The sequence below is a fragment of the Pteronotus mesoamericanus genome, unplaced genomic scaffold (genome assembly GCF_021234165.1).
Source record: "Pteronotus mesoamericanus isolate MK-2021 breed Mesoamerican mustached bat unplaced genomic scaffold, CSHL_Meso_final contig_90, whole genome shotgun sequence".
NCBI classification, from domain to species: Eukaryota; Metazoa; Chordata; class Mammalia; order Chiroptera; family Mormoopidae; genus Pteronotus; species Pteronotus mesoamericanus.
Genome location: NW_026555277.1, coordinates 8,757,358 through 8,777,917, shown reverse-complemented (window position 1 = coordinate 8,777,917; position 20,560 = coordinate 8,757,358). Strand labels below are relative to the sequence as shown.

Below are 20,560 nucleotides of genomic sequence, written 5' to 3'. Positions count from 1 at the left end.
CACCCCATGACTCCCTCCTTGACCAGTGTCCTGGGCCTTTAAGAATTGGGTGGGCTGGACTGAGGACAGAGCTCACACTTCTCCCCACCCCACTCCTTCCTCTGGCTGTGACTCTGGCGGTCACAGCAGCAAACTGCAGTAGAAGAGGGGAGGAAACCAGCGAGTGCAAGAGGAGCAAAGGAGAAGAGGAGCCGGCAGGGTTTCCTCATCCCACGGTGGAGAGCATCGCAGAACTCACAGGCACAGGACTGCTATCCTGCACACGGTAAGGGCCTGGAGGCTCTGACCAGCTTCTGCTCCAAGCTCTGCTCTGCCTTCCGCATGCTTATCCGCCCTGATAAAATTGCACCCTGGACTCCTTTGCCGGAACAGGTCTACAAGGCTCTGACCTCCTGATTCTTTCTAGCTTACCCTCTTTGACTTACTGGTGCTGGCTGATGTCGGTCACTTCTTTATATGGGACTTCGTAGCTACCCAAGGGCTGCCACTAAGAGGTGAGCCCAACCCTATTAAGGAAAGAGAGGACTGGAGTAGTTGTGCTTTAGCATACGGTCATTAACAGATTGTTGAGAATTACCAAATGAGGGTTGGCCGAGACCTATGGGGAGTATAGAAACCCCCGGGAATAGTGGGGGAGTTATGAGACTTCCTCGGAAAGAACCAGGGTTTGCGTTCTATATCTCCTCGCTCTTAGCCTGATCAGCAGACCAGGCAGTTTGTTGGCATGCACAAGTGCTGTGCAAGGAACGACACTTGTTTCTAGTCCTGAATTTGCTATCAACCAGGTATGGGACTTTGGACCCCAACTTTCTGATCTGTGAAAAGAGGGAGTTTGGGTTTTCCCTGACTTGCAAATGTATCAGGAGTTCTTGGTAAAAATACATCTACCTGAGTCCCATCCATAGAAATTGTGACCTGATATATTTGGGGTGGGGCTAAGGAATCTGTTTTAAGACACTCTCCAGGGAATATTGATATAGCCAGAAGCCTATAAATTAGATGTGTTATAAAAGAGTCTTCAGCCCCAGCTGATGTGGCTCCAATGGTTGGAGTATTGTTTGCACACCAAAAGGTTATGGGTTCAATTCCTGGTCAGGGCACCTACCTAGGTTGCAGGTTTGATTCCCAGTCGGAGCACGTATGGGAGGCAACCAATTGATGTTTCCCTCTCTCTCTCAAGTTAATAAACATATTTTTAAAAATTAAAAAAAAGAGGCCCTAACCAGTGTGGCTCAGGTGGTTGGGCATCGTTCTACAAAGCAAAAGGTCGCTGGTTCAATCCCTAGTCAGAGCACATGCCCAGGTTGCAGTTCTGGCTCCCAGTCAGGGCAGGTGTGAGAGGCAACCTATCAATGTTTCTCTCCCTCTCTTTCTCCTTCCCTTTTCCTCTCTCTCTCTAAAAAAAAAAAAAAAATGAATAAAATCTTTTTTTAAAAAAAGAGCCTTCAAGCTCTAACATTCTGGGGGCTATGACCTATGAACTGGAGCCATTTTGCCCTCTTTATATGAACCAGGTCAGGCATAACCTGCTCAGAACCAAAATGATTCCCTTCCTTCTTGCTCCCCAGAAAGACCAGAGGCACTCCGGATTTCACTGCAATGCCATTGACAATTCTGCCAAAGTCCATGCCTAGGTGACATAAACCACCTGTAAGTTGAGGACCAAATCTTGCTTGGCAGCCCTGGCCACTTCCCACTTTCTTTTGTGTCTCTGTTTTCTCATCTCTGTTTTAGAGGAAGTAATCTGTATCCTAGAGGGTACATCCTCAAGCATGTCCATGAGTGAATAGTTAGGGTCCAGCCTCTCTTACACTCAATGTTCATCCTCTGCTCTTCATCTCTTGCTCTTGCTCCCACTCCCAAATCCTTTGTGTCTTCTCTCCTAACTGCACCTGTATCAGCTGTGAGCATCCTTCCCATTTTACCTTCAGACACCGGGGGAAGTGCCAAGACCTAGAACACCTGGGTTCTAAGTCGCATTCTCTGCAGTGTGTTTAGTTAGTCTCCTAGGATACGGGGGAAAGTGAGGCTGAGCAGAGGAATGTACTGCTGGACCACAGTTTCAAAATCCTCACAGGGGCTGAGAACCAGAAAAAAGAGAGGAAGAAGTGATGGAGAAAATGATGAGAAGAGAGCAAAGACAGGCCGACAAGTGAGCCAACAGGGAGGCAGAGAGGATAAGAGTGGAAAGAGTGAGTTGGGGAGAAAGGAAAAGGAATGGGTCAGACAGGATGGGGAAAGGAAAGAGAGTGAAAAGAACAACAAGGCTGTTTCGTGGGGTATGGAGGAAACAGGAAAAGATGGAAGGGAGAGACAGAACTTTGACATTCCTCGTTGATTATCAGCCCTGCTTTAACCTGCCTTCTAGAGGAAGCTATTTTTAAGTGTAGAGTCTCGGTGAGATCTCTGAGCTGGTCATATGGAGACCTTGGTTCTTGTCCCAGTTCTGCCACTTAATTCATTAAGTGACTCTGGCAGTTCAGGTAATCTTTCCAGTGCTCAGTCTCTTTCTCTATAAAATGGAGAGCAGCTCTGACATTCTGGAGCTCCTTGTGTTGAAACTGGCCCTCTTATGGATGGCCACACGTCACCTGGATACATATTTATTTATTTAAAGATTTTATTTAAAGATTTTATTTATTTTATTTTTAGGGAGGGGGAGAGGTGGGGAAAGAGAGGGAGAGAAACATCAATGTGTGGTTGCCTCTCACGTGCCCTCCACTGGGGACCTGGCCTGCAACTCAGGCATGTGTCCTGACTGGGAACGGAACCGGCAACCCTTTGGTTCACAGGCTGGCACTCAATCCACTGAGCCACCCCCACTGAGATATATATATTTATCTCAGTATTTAAAATAGTGATTCAGGAATGGGAGCAGAATGTGAACATTCCATGTCCTGGGGTTGAAAGAGTTTGACAAAAGAGGATAAAATAATTTTCTAAGGCTGGTCTGAGAGGAGGTAGGCTCCAAACTAGGGGCATCCTGGTACTTGGGCTCTGTTTTCAGGCTTCCCATGTTTTAGGACATTATTGTGTAACTCCTGGACCCAGGCATAAAGGAAGGTAATTCTGTCTTCTTCCAGGGCCAAGGCCCACCCCATCCCAGAATCCCTATGCCCCAGATATGGGGACTACAGTTCAGAGAGGAGATAAGGTAGGATATTGGCAAGGGGGTTTAGACTTCGGCCCCAGGCTAACCCCACCCCCAACCCACCCCAGAACCTGAGGGCCTGAGATACTTAAGGTGGACCTGTTTGTTATTTTCTACTTCAGTCTTCATATAGCTTTTGCGAGCCTCAGGTTCAATGCTGTGCCTCTCTACCCAGAAAAGAAGAGAGGTTTTCTGTCTCCTAAGAAGCCCTCTGGGCCTCTTCTTCCATCCAGAATTTGCTCAGCCAGGCTCCCATGTTCAGTCTCAGCCAGCAAAACCTTTTATTCTCAGAACCATTGCAGGGTTCTTTCTCTCTGGAGAGATGCCTTGAGTTTCCTTCCCCACTTAGGTACAGACTGTTTACCAACCTTGCCCCTCCCTCTGGGCATGTGCGCATTGCTACTCATTTAGAAAGTCTTCTCTAGGTCCTGCAGTCAGGGAAGCTGTATTTGCAGTGACCTCTACCTTCTTCTCAAAGACTTAGTTACCCCCAGGTGACTTTATAGGCTCTCCCCACTCATGAGACATAGGGTACTAATATACTGTGTGACCTTAGACAGGTCACATCACATTTCTAGATTTCCACATTTTCATTTGTAAAATATAGGGAGTTGAGTCACATGATTTTTTTAATGGAGCATTAACTGAATGATTACCTCAGGGATTCTTTTAGTTTTTTAGATGTTCACCAATGTCAACATTTTAAACTTATTAATTGAAAGGATAGACTACATGGTAGGTCACAAAACCAGCTTCAACAAATCCAAGAAAATTGAAATCATAGCAAGCATGTGTTCTTGTCACTACGGATTGAAACTAGAAACCAAACTCAAGGGGTAAACTCAAAAACATTCAAATACATAGAGACTGAATAATGTGTTATTAAATAATGAATGGGTCAACAATGAGACCGAGGAAGAAATCCCAAAATATCTGGAAACAAATGAAAATGAACACTTAACAACCCAAAACCTATGGGACACAGTGAAGGCAGTCCTGAGAGGGAAGTTTATAGCAATACAGGCCTACCTAAAGAAGATAGAAAAATGTCAAATAAATAACCTAACCCTGCATCTACAAGAACTAGAGGAACAACAACAAACAAAACTCAGAGCTAGTAGGAGAAAGGAAATAATCAAGATCAGGGCAGAATTAAAGGACATAGAGTCTAGAAGAACAATTCAAAGCATCAATAAATCCAGGAGCTGGTTCTTTGAAACGATAAATAAAATTGACAAACCTTTAACCAGACTCATCAAGAAAAAGCACAACATTTCTATTGAAGTGTAGATCCTTCACTTACACAGAAGCATAGAGGTTTATGTTTCATGGGCTTTGCCAGTTTCAGAATGGCTTGGTCAAAAATTGAGTATTTCTTATCGGGGCAGAGCTAGAATCAAAGTGGCCATATATCAAATCTTCTAGTACTTTCCAAAGTTTGTTGTTACTTACTAGGACAAATGAACCAGGTTCTGAATTAGCATATATCATAAAGGAGATACTTTTTTTTTAATAGGTAGAGAAAACCTAAAAATGCAGTTCTAAGTCTTTGTAATTTACATGGTTCATTGAAACTGAATAATTGTTATGAAAAGGAGTATAAAGTATGCTTTACCATGTGAAGGTAGAGGAAAATGGCTTATTTAGCTACGTACAGCACCAACTGTTGTAGAAGAGACAAAGGAAACACTTCAGGGGCTGAATGGTCTACATGGGAGCATGGAGAGGCTTCCAGAATAGGGGAGCTAGATGATTCCACCTGGAGAAAAGAAGGCTGGGATGTAAATATTCCAGGTTCTGAAAGGACAGCCAGCAAGATGGCAGTTGCTAATAATGAGGAGCCGAGCAATGTGACTCCAGGTTATCTTGTGGATTATGGGGTATTGGGAAAAGGAGGGGTATTTGGCAGAAAGCCTTGGTTTTGCCCTCTCTGGAGATGGTTATGGGAAACAGCAGAGGTTCTGGAATCAGACATACTTGGCTTTAAATTCTGAATCCCCATGTGATTCAAGGCAGTTTTCTTAGCCTCTCTAAGCCTCACAGTCACCAAATTCAAATCAGAAGTAAAAAGAGCTGCAGACTATCTAGATGAAATGCCCGCTGCATTTCAGGAAACGTTGGTTTCCTTCCCTTCCTCCCTTGATCTGTTAAACCATCAAGGTTAACCCAAAATCTTTTGCTCCTCTGTACTCCTTTAGGTGACTCTGGCGCCAGCTGGTGGAGTAGTGGGTGATGGCATTCCTGCTGCAAGGCCGTGAGTACCCCTGCAGATGAGGGCTTGGGGAGACAGCCCAGGGACGGGAAGGAGGCCAATTCTCTGTTCGAGAGCTTCTCCTGGGCCCTCCACCTCCCCAGTCGCCTCTCCAGCTCCTGCTTCTCCTGGCCCAGGGCTGCCTGTCAATGAGGATGTGCTGCTGATGCAGAAAGGCACGCTGATGCGCAAAGTGCGATCCAAAAGCTGGAAGAAGCTAAGATACTTCAGACTTCAGGAAGACGGCATGACAGTCTGGCATGCCCGGCAGGCTGGAGGCAGAGCCAAAGCCAGCTGTGAGTGACATGGATAGCTAGGGGTGGGCAAAGGGGCGGGTAGAATCCTGAGGAGCCCAGCCGCCCGCGGGCAGGAGAAGGACCCGGGTCCTGTGATGTCTCCTCATGCTGTCCCACTCGTATCTATATCTGAGCCTATAAAATGGATATTATAACACTACTTGCCTCTTCAGGCTCTTATTAGGATTAATTCAGTTATTGCACGTAAAGGGATTAGAAGAGTCCTGGCACATATCAAAGCTCAATAAACCATAGCTTATGTCTTGGTTTTTTATTATAATAAGAGCATGATCTCAGGCATTCCACTGCCGAGATTAAAGTCTTCTCTCTGCCACTTTCTAGCTCAGCGGCTTTAGACAAGATACTTAAACCAAGCTTTGGTTTCCTCATCTGTAAAATGAGGGTTAAACAGTACCTGCCTAGTAGGTTATAGGGACTCAGTAAATTAATGTCTAAAGCATGGGACCTGAAACCAGATGCATTTAGTACATGTTAGTCATTATGGTGAATATTTTAAAATATCATAAATGCATCATCACAAATGAGCATTCTATTGGCTAAACACTTTATGATCCGACTAAAAATCTGATCACAGGACACATCTAAGAAAGCCTGCTTTAGAGGCATAATCAAAGCTCACAATCCGCACCACCCCCAGCTGAGACCAGAGGGTAGAAGAATTTCTCCGGCTCCCTCCGATCTGGAAAGGGGAAGCCCTCCAAACCCAGAACGGGAGAATTGAAATTGAGCATTTCATGCTTTGGTATAACTGCTTCCACCCTTCAACTCTGCTTCCATTTTTCAGCCTCACCAGTCCTCTTGTGATCACCATGCACACTGGCCATGGAAGGGACCATCCCTTATTTAAGATGGGGACACTGAGGATTAACTTGTTTTGTCTGTGTCATACTGCCAGCTGGCAGCTGGAAGCCAGGTCTTGCCATTCCCAGCAACAGGCCTCTGGCCATGCTGCCTGAGGATGCAGCAGTGATTCATGTGAAATCCTGAATCCCAAACGTTGGCATCTCCCTATACTGAGGCATTTGGGGTTTCGGCCTTTGGAGGCTGGGGTTCCTTCTCTCTGTGGCTTCACAGTGAAGAGGGGAGTAATGGCCCTTGACCCTTAATCCCCGCAGCCTGGTGAACTGTCTTGCTTAGCTCCCCGACCCGCTCTTCTCTGGCAGTCTCAATCTCTGATGTGGAGACAGTGCGTAAGGGCCATGAGTCTGAGCTGTTGCGCAGCCTGGCAGAGGAGTTCCCCCTGGAGCAGGGCTTCACCATCGTCTTCCATGGCCGCCGTGCCAACCTGGACCTGGTGGCCAACAGTGCTGAGGAGGCCCAAATCTGGATGCAGGGGCTCCAGCTATTGGTGGACTTTGTCACCAGCATGGACCAACAGGAGCGGCTGGATCAGTATCAGCAGAATGGAGTCAGTGTCGGGGCCAGGGGTCACTGAAGGAACAGATGCTGCAGGGCTAAGAACAGGTGGGAGGGGGGACAGGGTTAGGGAGGCCCAAGAGTCCAGATGGGGTGGGGAGGGGCAGCTCAGGCTGATCTGAGACTGAAAACAGTGAAGGAGGAATCAAGGTTTGAGGTGGCAAAGCCATAGTCAGGCAGAATTTGACCATGAAGCAGGCCCCCTAGGATTGGGGGAAGGGGCAGCAAGAGGCCAAGGACCAAACAAGGTGCTGATCCTGAGAGCTAAACAGAAGGTCCCAGTGGCATTAATTACTACAGGGATGGGAAGCAACCCCTTAGAGGGCTTAGTGGTGTTGACCTACTTCAAGTTTCCTAGATTGTATTCACTTCTTATGCCAGTGCGTTCGTTCATTCATTCATTCATTCATTCATTCACTCATCTATTCATTCATCTATTAAGCAGAATGTATCAGACACCATGCCAGGCTTTAGGGGTACAAATATTAAGGGGACTCAGATATTGTGTTTGTTGGTGGAGAGGATGGACTTGTGTAAATAATCTAAGTACCATGGAACTATTATGATACTTAGACTATTTGAGGTGTTCAAAAGAAAGAGAAATTTAATTCTAGCTAAGAGAGTTCTGAGAAAGCTTTAGGGAGGAAGTAGTATTCATGAGCCTTGAACATGAAGAAAGAGGGAGAGAAAGACACTCCTACCTGAAGGAACAGCATGAGTAAAGGCCCAGAGATAGGAAAATGAAGAGCTGGAGGGCTGTGACATCAGAGAGCAGGGAGTTGGGGGTTTGGCTCAAGTACAGAAAAGACAGACATATGTTGAGAAGACTGGGTTGGGGCCAGATCATGTGGGCACAGATCTTAACTTCCGTGTGAAGGAATCTGGGCTTTCTGCAGGCAAAAGAGAGGTCTCTGCAGACATGAGAGCCATGAGGAAATGAGATAGATAGGTACTCTGGGGAGATCATTCTGGAAGCTAATGTGGAAAATGAATTGATGTGGAGGATAGACAGGTAGCAAAGACAGGGAGAGATGTCAATGGATGAACATGCACACACATCTGCACACAGAGTGTTTTTGCCTTGACTCAGACCTGGATGGCTGAGCGACTGGTTCCAGCGTGGAGACAAGAACCAGGATGGTCGGATGAGTTTCCAAGAAGTCCAGCGGTTACTACACCTGATGAATGTGGAAATGGAACCCGAATACGCCTTTCAGCTCTTCCAGGTGAGTTTTCTGGGGAAGGATTGGCAGCAGCCCGCCAAGGCCACACTCTTACTTGACCCTGCCCAACAACACTCATTTACTGAATCTCTATTATACACCCGAGCACTATGCCAGGCTCGCTGGGAAGTGTAGGCTACGGTTCTTTTTTTTCAGTTTTGTTGGAAAGATGATTTATAACCTTATAAAAGACACATAACAATATGTTACTACATCAGACCTCAAGGACCTCTCTCTCTGTGGCCAGAATTCTACAGGTGCCTGGTACAATGGAAAACTTCACCTGGAATATGAATAACTAGGAGGAAGAATATTTTGAACTTTGGGGCATTTCAACTCTTTCTAGTTGAAAATTTTCTCTAGCAGCAAAGGCTGTGGCTGAAATTTGGCTTTTTATTTCCTGAAGAGGCTTCCTCTCTGAACGCTACATATCAGGTGTTCTACGGAAGCATGTTTGGATCCATCGGTCAGCGAGACTGTTCTTACAAGACAAGTCAAGGCCATAAATTTGCTGTTCAAGGGTCTGTCTACTCTCCTCTAACCCTTCCTGCAGGCAGCAGACGCATCCCAATCTGACACTCTGGAGGGAGAAGAATTTATAGAGTTCTATAAGGCACTGACTAAGCGTGCTGAGGTCCAGGAACTGTTTGAAAACTTTTCAGCTGATGGGCAGAAGCTGACCCTGTTGGAATTTGTGGATTTCCTCCGAGAGGAGCAGAAGGAAGGAGACCACGCTTCTGACCTTGCCCTGGAACTCATCGACCGCTATGAGCCTTCAGATAGTGGTAAGAGGACCGGAGCAGGGAGGCACCAGACATGGGCGCAGGGAGGGAGACCCTGACTAGAAAGGCCCAGAGACCAGCAGCCTTCTGCCTCGCTCCAGGAGGGCTGAGTCCATCCTTGCCCCGGTCCCCTGCCCTACCACCTTCATCTCATTCCACTGCCCCTCAGGAAGCAGAGCAGCCATTTCTTGCCTAGGTAAGACAGGAGTTTCCTCTTTGATGCTAGGTCTCTCAGGAGGAAGAACATTCCATAAGACCCCTTTTCTCCTCCGTGTGCATGTTGCACATCCTTCATTTGCAGAAAGTCCTTCCTGATAGCAGCCTTTGGCCGCAGTGGAAACGGAAAATCCTCAGTCCTCTCGCTGTGGCCTCTTCTCCTCTAGTGCATATGATTCCTTTTCTGCTAGTTCCATTCATTGTTCCTGTTAGAAATCTCTTTAAATGCTGGCTCTCTGCGCTTTCCTGGGCTTTCTCCAAATTTACCAGATGGTTCTTGAAGTCTATAAAGCCTCTGAAAGCCCTAAGAAGGTAGTCAGCCCCTGGCTGAAGGGGATGGTGCTGAGGTCAATCATTCAGTTTTTAACAAACGCAGTTGAAGTTTTCAAATCTTTTCCTTGCCCCTTTAGTAGAACTCTTTCTGCTCTCCATTCCCTTCAGAATGTGAGGAATTTACGTTATTAATAATAAATAATTTACAAGGCACTTTCTCATGCCTTACTTCGTTCAGTCCTTACTAAAACCTTGTAAATCTTCCTGCTCTCCATTCCCTTCAGAATGTGAGGAATTTACATCATTAATAATAAATAATTTACAAGGTGCTTTCACATGGCTTATTTCATTTAGTCCTCACTACAACCTTGTAAATCAAGATTGGGCCTTTGTTAAAGGACACATAATGTGCCAATACCTCCACATGCCCTTTCTCTTCTAATCCTTCCCATGATCAATTGAAGGTTCTGTTATTAAGTCACTTGTGCAAAAGAGGAAAACTGAAGTTTACAACAATTAAATGACTGGCTCAAAGCCAATGGCCGATGAGGGGGAGGAACTGCGATTCAAACCTAGGTCATCTGATTCTTGGTGCCTCTCCTGAGAATGAGGATTAGAGATGAGATGAATGAGAGCACCAGCGACTCAGGTTTCCTAAGTTGTAACTCCCACTTCTTTTTTAAATCAGTAATTTTTAAAAATATTTATTTATTTATTTTTAGAGAGAGGAGAGGGATGAAGAGAAGGAGAGAAACATCGATGTGCCGTCCGCAGGCTGGCACCCAATGCGCAGAGCCACACCAGCCAGGGCTCAACCCCCACTCCTTTTCCTTCATTTTTTCCCTGATTACTTTGGGTAGTGCTTATTGAGCACGTAAATGTGCCAGGACCGGTGCTAGGCACCAGAGATGCAGTAGTAGGTCAGACAAGGACAATGTACTCATGGAACTTAGAGTCGAACAGAGAGTGCTGGATTGGTGACTCAGGTTCATGGGGGAGCTCAGAGAAGAGAGAGGCTGAGAGTGATCATTTCAGAAAACTGCATAGAAGAGGAAGGTCACAGGGTTAAAAAATAGGATCTTCTATCACCAGTGCAAGACCCTGCATACATCAGTTACATTTATTCTACACTTACCTTGCACTCAACTATCAGGTATTATACTCTGGCTGCAGGGTAGTAGCAGTCAAGAGACCTGGGTTCAAGTCCCCATTCTGCTTCTTACTGAGTGCCTTGAGGAAGTTGCTTAATCTGAGACTCAGCTTTCTCACTTGTAAAATAATTGGTGATCAAATGAAATAATGCATATGAAAGTATCTGGCAACTGTTGACTTAACCTAGTGATCTGATATGTTATTTACTGTAAAGAATGAAACTTCCTGCCATTCTCCACCATCTCCGGGCCTCTTTAAAGCTGCAACAAGGGAGCTGGGTGTGAGAGTCTAATTGTTTTGCCTCCCAAAGGAGCCCCCCTGCAGCAGTGTTACCCTCAGCGAGACTGCACAGCCCAGTGGTGTAGAATGTGGCTCTGACTCCTGGCTGCCTGGGTTCAAATCTCTACACTTACTGGTTATATGATCTAGGATAAGCCACCTAACCTCTCAAGGAAGATTACATCACATCTACCTCACGTGTTGGTGAGAGCATAAGAGAGGTGCTGCGTGTAACATCCTTGGCATAGAGCGAGCCCTCAATAACCGTTAGTCATCGTAGGTAATATACGAAGCCTGTGCTGAAACGGGTGAGGGCTGAGGAAGGAGTGACAGGCTCTGCCCCTGAAGAAAGTGTAGTTCAAAGCAATGGTGGACAAACATTCCTCAAAACACCGTATGGGGACTGACAGCAGGAAAGAACCTTCAGATCGTTGTTGGAAGCAGCTACACAGTCCAGAGAATAAAACAAAGTACCTGGGTCATGTCGTTAACAAGTTTCTGACTTTGATTCTCTCTGGGCCTCGGTTTCCCTATCTCTAAGACTACTCCTTCAGACTGAATACTGCACTGCCCATTATGGTAGCTGTGAGCTCCGTGTGACTGTTTAAATTTAAATGAATTAAAATCAACATTTAATATTCAGTTCCTCAGTCACACAGCTACATTTCAAGTGCTCAATAGCCTTATGTGTCTAGAGGCTACGATATTGGACAGTGTAGAACAGAATGTTTTCATCATTGTAGAAAGTTCTATTGGACAGCAGCGGGCTAGGATGATTGTAATGATCCCCTTGTAGCTTTAACACGCTCTGAGGGTGGGGATGATTGAAATGATAGACACGGAGCGGGGCAAGTTTGGGATCGGGAGCCTGGGAGTGGACACCATCTGACAGGCAGCACAAAGGGGGGATGGGGTGGACTGGCTGTAGGTGTGCTGGGGGGCTCCCATTCAGAGTGCTCTCATTCTAGTGCCCCCTACCCCACGCCCTAGGCAAGCTGCGGCATGTGCTGAGCATGGATGGCTTCCTCAGCTACCTCTGCTCGAAGGACGGAGACATCTTCAACCCATCCTGCCTCCCCATATACCAGGATATGACTCAGCCCCTGAGCCACTACTACATCAACTCCTCTCACAACACCTACCTGGTGGGGGACCAGATTTGTGGCCAGAGCAGCGTCGAGGGATATATACGGTGCAGTCGCGGGGAGGGGAGGAAGGGTCGAGCTCATGAGAAGGGAACATCTGTGGGAAACTGAGGGCACTGTCAGTGGATAACAGGAATTGAGAAGATGTTGTGGGGGGTGGGCTTGGGGGCTGAGGATCCCTGGATACCTGAGAGACCTGGAGGAGATAATGAGGACTGGTGGGTGGGAGAGCGGCGTTGAACCCTCTGGGGAAATGGAGCTTCTCTCTCTTCCGTAGGCTAGAAACTCTCTTGGAACTCAGAGGTCCCCGCAGACTTATTTTAAATAAATAAATAAATAAATAAATAAATAAATAAATAAATAAATAAACTAAATGTTAAATGGGAGGCAGTAGAGCATAGGAGTTAAAAACATGGGTTCTGGAGTCAGACCATTTGAGGTCAAATCCTGGCTCCCTCACTTGGTACTCTGGGGCCAAATAGTTAACCTCTTTATACCTCATTTTTCCCCATTTGTGGAATAGGGATGGTAACAGTGCCTATTCTGTCTGGATTGTTGTGGGAATTCAATAAGATCATGTATGTGTCAATAGCTAGTAAATGGTACCTGCTTTTATTGTGGTACATCATGGATTAGATTGAATAGTCAAGGTATCTTTGCAGTTGTTACTGATCTTGTAGCTTCAGGAGATACGAAGATGGATGGGACATATGGTTTCTGCCCTAGGAAGTCTAGTAGAGAAAGTAAGTTACCGAGAGTTTGAATGACCCAGGTGTTGTATAACGAAATACAGCCAGAACACCAGAAGCATCGCGAGGCAGTATGGGTAGCTTGCTAAGGAAAGATGTGAGTTGGGTTGGGAATGGGGGTGTTGGAGATCAGTGTGAGCTGCACCTGTGTCCCAGTGCGCAGAGAATGGTCCGTGTGTGGTGCGAAGGGATCCTGATGGGTAAGTGCCTGTGAGCACCATTCTATCCACAGTGGGGAGAGGGGCCCGGGGTGGAAGATCAGACGGTGACCCCTCCTATCTCTGGGGGCTCGGGGTTCTTGCAGGGCCCTCAAGAGGGGGTGCCGCTGTGTAGAGGTGGATATATGGGATGGACCTAGCGGGGAACCTGTTGTTTACCACGGACACACCCTGACCTCCCGTATCCTGTTCAAAGAAGTTGTGGCCACTGTAGCACAGTATGCCTTCCAGGTAGGAGCCCCGGGATGGCAGTCCTGGTGAGGCAAGAGGATCTGAGGGAAGGGTGGCTGGCTCTGGGGAGGGTGGAGGGACAAGGGGAGGTTATGTCAAATGGCATATAAGTAAAAGAGATTTTAACCGTGAAGCATCAGACACATATTAAGGGATTATTATGAACGTGTTACCTGTGTTACTAGTAATTAGTTGTCATAGAGGTAATTGCTAGAGATTAGTAATGATTACTTCTAACAACTTCTGCCCCCTCTCTGAGAGGGGGTGGGCAGGGAAATGGACACCGTGGTGGGGAGGGCTGGGGGAGGGCGGGAACCTGGAGATGAAAGCCCGAGAGTGTAACGTAAACATGTAACCAGGGCAATGGCCTGGCCTTCTCCCTCTGAGCCTGAGACTCAAAGGTCCCAGAGGGACCTGGGTTGGACCTGACACTTGTCTGTCTGGGGATTCCAAGAATGACTTTTAGATGTGAGGTGGCACCATGCCTAGCAAGAAGTCCCTGACGCCTGGAATGGGGTTAGAAGAGTTTAGCAATCAGGGTTCTCAGTTGAGTGAGTAACTAGGTGGGCCTGGAGATGCAAGGAGGTTACAGGCTTCAGAGCTCTGGCACCAGCATCTCCTTCCCTCCCAATCAGACATCAGACTATCCAGTCATCTTGTCCCTGGAGAACCACTGCAGCTGGGAGCAGCAGGAGCTCATAGCACACCATCTGACCAAGATCCTCGGGGAACAGCTGCTGAGTACCACCTTGGACGGGCTGCTGCCCACTCAGCTGCCCTCGCCTGAGGTAGGGGTCCTACTTCCCCAGCCCAGGCTCTTCGGTGGCTTCCATAGCCCCTCGCCCTTGGCTCCTTCCATGGGGTTCCCTTCTTCTCACCCTTGGATGGACCATCTTGACCTTTGTAATATCAGAGAGAACTTTAATTTACAAAAAATCTAATTAAACACAGACTTCTATTTATAATTCTCTAAATTTTAAATCATGATTTGCTTTTCTCTTAGTTTTTCAATGGAAGTATCTTAATTGTTTTTCCTGAGAGTTCATAATTGTTGCAGACTAAACCAAAGTACAGAAAGGGAACTCTCCCTACCATAATCTCACCCTTTGCCAAAAACTGCTGTCAATAGATTTTAAATGCTTATACAAACATATATGTGTATATATATTCACATTTTAAAAAAGCGAATGATAATATAATATTATACATCAACTGTTAAAAAGTGAATGGGATTATCCTCTACAGCCCTTTATATCACATATAATCTATATCCCGGATGTCTTTTCATGCATCATTTTTTCCTTTCTAACAGCTTTTGGCATTCCATTTTATATTATGGACCATAATTTATTCAACCAGTAGATGGTAAATGTAACTAGTAAATGGCAAATATTTAGGCTGTTTATAAGTTTTCACTTGTACACACATCTTTGCCCATTTATTCTTTCTTTGAGATGGATTCCTAAAAGCAAAATTGCTGGGTTGAAGAATTTGCATGTTGACATTTTGGTTGTCATTACCAAGTTGCCTCTGGAAAAAACTACCAAATTGCACTCCAACCAGCAGTATAAGAGAGGGACGACAAATAGCTCCAGTAATGAGATGGTTCGTAATGGCAAACATGAAAAAAAGTTAAGAAAGGTCTATTTTCTTCTCTTGACTTAATTGATAATATTATTTACACACTTTGATGGTTTAAAATTTTTATTGATATATAACAACTTATTAAATGTTAAAGATATTAATGCTCTGGAAAACTTTTTGAGAAAAGAACTCCCGAGGCACCATCGTGCATGAAACAGCCAACCTTATTCCAGAATGGAAATGGCTTCCTGGATGGATTTTCACACCCCTCACTTCTTTTCCAGCCTTTGGCCCCACTCATCGTCTTAGGGCGATCCTGACTGGAATATCACCTCCAAGGTCTCAGGGCTTTAAGACTTCTCAGGGACATTCAAAGTAATTTGATGGCAATCAATTACTGCTTCCTGATATCTTTTGTGTAAGCTGATACCAAATAGAACTTGGAGTGAGCTAAATCAGAAGATGCGGAGTGAAAACATGACTCCACCACTAATATATCCATATCAAACAAGTGACTGGTCTCTTTGTTTGTTTTCTCAGCTATAAAAGAGAATGACTGCCTATCTGAAAACCCAAATTCATGCTGGCGTTGTAGGGCTCACAAAGGTAGAGAAAGATTTGTTTTCTTCTAATATCCTTTAAAAAAAACTTCACCCAAGGAGATATACGTTCATTGATTTCAGAGAGATAGAGACATCAATCAATCGCCTCCCCTACATGCACTGACCAGTACCGAACACACAACCTGCATATATGCCCTGCCAGAACATGGAATCTGCAACCTTTCGGTGCATGGAGCGATGCTCCAACCAAGCTACTCAGTCAGGGCAATTTTCTTCTAACATTCTTTATATTTACATGTAAATCTTTAATCTATGAGGAATCTTTGTGTGTCAGATGTGAGGTAGGGGTCCCCATTTATTTTTTCCATATGGATACAGATGTTACAGGTTTGCTTAACAATACAAAATCCTTACTGTCTGGATCCAGCAGACTTCCTGTGGGAAGTTCTGACCACTCACTCACTTCTGTTGCCTTTGCGGTGGCCCTGTGGGAGCAATAGGACCTACATGATTCCCATGAGGGTCCCAGGGAAGGCAGGTAGCCATGCTCCTTCATTTTTGTTCTCTAGGAGCTTCGGAAGAAGATCCTGGTGAAGGGGAAGAAGTTACAGACGCTTGAGGAGGACCTTGAAAGAGAGGAAGAGGAGGAAGGGCTAGAAACTGAACTAGAGGGGGAGCAGGAGGCTGAGCTGGAGCTGGAGTTCCAGTTTGAGCCTGAGACCCAGGAGCTGAGCCCTCGCAGTAAGGACAAAAAGGAGAAGGTAGGCCGGGAGAGTGGTCTTTGCTCTGGCATTCGGTCAGCCTTTATCACACGCTGAGAGCCCACGTGTGAAGAGACTCGAGCCTGGCAGGGTAGAAGGCCAAGGAGCAAAATGCCCCTTTCCCCCAAGGAAAGAGGCATAAGAATGCATGCAGTGCCTTTCCAGCTTCTGTGGGCCATACCATCCTTTTTAGTGAAATCTTTTCTGGAAGCTCACTATATAAAACAGATAAATGCAGAGCCACTCTAGTTGACGCACCCATTTGGCTCTATCCTGGGGTCTCCCAGGTGACTCCTGAGACATCTTTGTACTACTTCTCTGCCTCCTTAAAGGCAAGTTTGAAAATGACTGTTGGGTGTATGTGTGTGTGCGCATGCACACGCAGCGTTTGTATATTGGGTAAGTAGAGCTTATTGGAGTGACTGCTGTGACCTCCACTAAAGTGGGCTTAGTTGGAGAAAGCTTCTTGAAAAAGGTGAGTCTGAGGTGGGGCCAAAAATAGCCAAAGAGAAGGAGCAGGAAGAGGTGGGGAAGGTGAAGGTGCTGACTAGGTTATGCCTGAGTGGTTCAGCTCCCTGTGGGGAAGGGGTGCCGCTTGTGGGACCACCAAGATCCTGGTTTGAAGTCTGCTTTTATCTCTCATGTGCTTGGCTCAGCTGACTCCTAGCTTACACTGCTCCCTCTGGGGCTGTGGTGTTTAACCTGCCGCCTTGTCCAGGGATAGAAATGGGAATTCAGGAGACAAATCTAAAGATGTTGCCCTGGGACGCTCACATCCTCCCACTTGTGACTTCCATGACCATTTGCATACCTTGACATACCTGTCTGGGTTCAGGTACGTTTTGACCAAAAATAATTAATTTACTTTAAAAGAAGAAAGGCAGGGAGGATGACACCTCTCTGTTTAAAAATAATAATAAATTTAAAACACGTTATCCAGAAAGTAATATGGGACAGACTCTTCAAGTCCCGAGGCAGAAAATATTCCCATCAGTGTTTGTAGACAGTCTTTATTCCCATTCCCATCCCCAGGTTGTGAGGTGCCCGCTGTTTTGTTCGCCTATCTGTTGTCAGATTATGGTCCAGGCTCCTCTTCCCAAGCCTGGGCTCCCTCTCTTTCCCAAGAAGGTGAGGCAGGAGGGAGAATGCACCGGGGAGGCATTGGGCAGATGCTTAGCTTGGGTGGGGAAGTTCAGATCTTGGTCATTGGCTTCTTTCCTCTCAGATAGCTCATGGCTCGATCCTATCTTCCTCTCTTTCTCCTTTTCCAGAAATCCAAGCCCATGTTGTGTCCATCCCTCTCTGCCTTGGTTGTCTACACAAAGACTGTCCCATTCCACGGCTTCACTCATTCGAGGGAGCATTACCGCTTCTATGAGTTATCGTCTTTCTCTGAAACGAAGGCCAAGAGCCTCATCAAGGAGGCTGGTCAGGACCAAAAGGGAGGGACAGAGGAGAAATGGGATTGGTAGGGTCAGGTCTGATAGGCAAACGGATGAGTTCTAAGAAAGAATCCGAGGGAGCTAAGGAGGGATCAAGGAGCTAAGGCACTCCTCAGCAGGCCTGGGAACAGGAGTTTTAAGTAGTGGGCTCAAAGCTCTAGGGAGGAGCTGTGGGAGATGCTGGGGGTGGGGTGGTGAGTAAAGTTGGGAGGGACCTTGGGACCAGGGAAGGGGGAGCGCCCACCCCACTTCCATCTCTCTACCTACACCCTTTTTACAGGCAATGAGTTTGTGCAGCATAACACCTGGCAGTTAAGCCGTGTGTATCCCAGTGGTCTGAGGACAGACTCATCCAACTACAACCCCCAGGAATTCTGGAATGCAGGCTGCCAGATGGGTGAGGGGGCAGTGGGGACAGGGAAGAGAGAGTGGAAGAGCAACAAGTGGGCAGTAAGTTCTTGGGTGGCAGTAGGGCCAGGGAATGCTCCGAGAATGCCAGGCTGAGAGAGATATCTATGGAGGTATTCCCAGCAGGCCCTTCTATACCCAGTACATCTTTTTAACTCCCTGAAGAGAGGCTAGATAGCCCCCAAGGTAAATCCTTCCCCTCTCTTCTTCTGGGGCCCTCAGTGGCTATGAATGTGCAGACTGCGGGGCTTGAGATGGACATCTATGATGGGCTCTTCCGCCAGAACGGTGGCTGTGGCTACGTGCTGAAGCCAGATTTCCTACGTGATACCCAGAGTTCCTTCCACCCTGAGAGGCCCATCAGCCCTTTCAAAGCCCAGACCCTCCTAATCCAGGTATAATTGAAAGCAGGACTGTTGGGAAGAAACCTGGGATAGCTGGGAAAGAAGCAGGGGGGAGAAGCAGGTGGCTAGGCCTGCCAAGTTCCTTGGGAGAGGCAGGGTAGCCTGACTGTTCACAGCACTGACTTTGGAGCCTATTGCCTAGGCTCAAACCCATTTACTCACTGTGAGATGTTGGGCAAGTTCCTTAACCTTAGTGTCCTCACTTGCAAAATGGGGGTAATACTACTACCCACCCCACAGGGTTGTGAGGACTAGTTAAAATCAAGTGCTTACAACAATGTCCGGTGCATGTAAATGCTACAGAAGGGGTTGCTGTCATTAACATACCTTTCAAACCTTCTACTTGAATGCATTTAAAATTGCACATAGATTACTAGAAGAAGATCTATGACCCATGGCGGACTGGCTTTGAGAGCAAGGGCCGGCATTTCCCCCTTCCCTTCTCTTTCCCTCTTTTGGGGGGTGTGAGAGCTGGAGTGGGGCTGGGCTGAGCAGGAGCTGTTGCAGGTGATCAGTGGTCAGCAACTCCCCAAAGAGGACAAGACCAAAGAGGGGTCCATCGTGGATCCACTGGTGAGAGTGGAGATCTTTGGCGTTCGCCCAGACACAAGCCGGCAGGAGACCAGCCACGTGGAGAACAACGGTGAGACTGGGCAGTGCTGGGGGGAGGTGGGCGGAGCATGATGGTTACTTTCCTACCATCCTGCCCTCCGTTCAGTATAATCCATGTCACCGCCCTCCCGCTGCCACCTCCGTGGGAGGCAGTGCGAAACCGGGCAAAGAATCAGGGCTTGGATGTCTTCAGTGTGGTCTGAGGACACCCTCAATTATAGCCTCCAGTGACCTGGGCTGAGCCTCGGTTTCCTCACTTGATGGCTATGAAAATTAAGTGAGAGAGCACAGGGAAAGTAACCTGCCATGGGTCTAAAAACGTGTTTCTTCGTTCCCTCCCTCATTCACCCACTTCCACCCCAGGTTTTAATCCGTACTGGGGCCAAACACTATGCTTCCGAGTGCTGGTGCCTGAGCTGGCCCTGCTGCGTTTTGTGGTAATGGATTACAACTGGAAATCCCGAAATGACTTTGTCGGTCAGTACACCCTGCCTTGGACCTGCATGCAACAAGGTGAGCCTGCCCTTTCACCCCCGGCCAAACCCCCTCACTGCAGCTGCTGGCCTAACGCTGTCCCCCTGTGCCTGTCCAGGTTACCGCCATATACACCTGCTCTCCAAGGATGGCACCAGCCTCCATCCAGCCTCCATCTTCGTGCACATCTGCGTGCAGGAAGAGCTGAGCGAGGCTGAATCCTAAGGTGGGCACTTCGGGGGAGGGGTGGGTGCATTTGCTTTAGATGGTAAGAAAACCCTGGAAGCATGCTCCAGAAAGCGGAGGTGGTAAAAGCCAAGCATTGGGTTGTACATTCCTAGGCACAGGATTACCTCACTCTTCCTAACAAGCAAATTTAGTACCTGATTTTTCACCTTCCTCTTCCCTTTCTTTGTTTTCACAAAACTTTTGGTGTCTTTCCTGCCCTTTCCCTTTGTGTATGCTATACTGGAGATCCTTCCTTCCTCTCGCTGTAGGCTTAGTCCCAAACCCTGATCTAGGACTAATCTCTCTTATTAACTCTGGCTCAAAGGCAGATCGCAACTACAAATCCAGAGGGGCTTGGGGCACAGAAACCCAAGAGGTATTTTCCCCTCCTCCACAACTTCCTCAAAGTCCAGAGTCAAGGAAAGAATAAACCCAAGCCTCAAGCCTCCCCATGCAAAGGTTGGGGTAAGAGACCCCAAGACTGTACTATCGCTCTCAAGAGAACACTGCACAGCCCTTAGGAGTCCACACCGGACCACTTCTTCCTAGCCTCACCAGTGTTAATAGAGCTGCTCTTCCCAACTTGGCTTGAGTATGGTCTGTCATTGTTGGGCAAGAAGGGGAAGAAAGAGGGTTGGGGAATATTTGGGTAGACAGGTGGGGCAGGGAAAAAGTAGAAAA

General features: G+C 47.0%; 1 protein-coding gene across 3 annotated transcripts; it reads left to right on the top strand.

Moving 5' to 3' along the window:
• The first annotated feature begins 20 nt into the window (after window positions 1-20).
• PLCD4 (phospholipase C delta 4) lies at window positions 21-20,515 on the top strand. Of its 3 annotated transcripts, none has more exons than XM_054585657.1 (17): window positions 21-265; window positions 5,350-5,405; window positions 5,540-5,698; window positions 6,883-7,111; window positions 8,232-8,361; window positions 8,912-9,143; window positions 12,051-12,252; window positions 13,259-13,403; window positions 14,039-14,191; window positions 16,120-16,311; window positions 17,583-17,739; window positions 18,034-18,150; window positions 18,384-18,556; window positions 19,073-19,208; window positions 19,541-19,690; window positions 19,770-19,877; window positions 20,209-20,515. In XM_054585657.1, the coding sequence occupies exons 2-16, from the start codon at window positions 5,384-5,386 to the stop codon at window positions 19,874-19,876; spliced, it is 2,304 nt and encodes a 767-aa protein (XP_054441632.1). In that variant the 5' UTR covers window positions 21-265; window positions 5,350-5,383; the 3' UTR covers window position 19,877; window positions 20,209-20,515. The 3 variants fall into 3 exon arrangements, with proteins under 3 accessions (XP_054441632.1, XP_054441633.1, XP_054441634.1); XM_054585658.1 differs by having other exon boundaries at window positions 20,205-20,515; XM_054585659.1 differs by lacking the exons at window positions 17,583-17,739; window positions 18,034-18,150; window positions 18,384-18,556.
• Window positions 20,516-20,560: the final 45 nt, after the last annotated feature.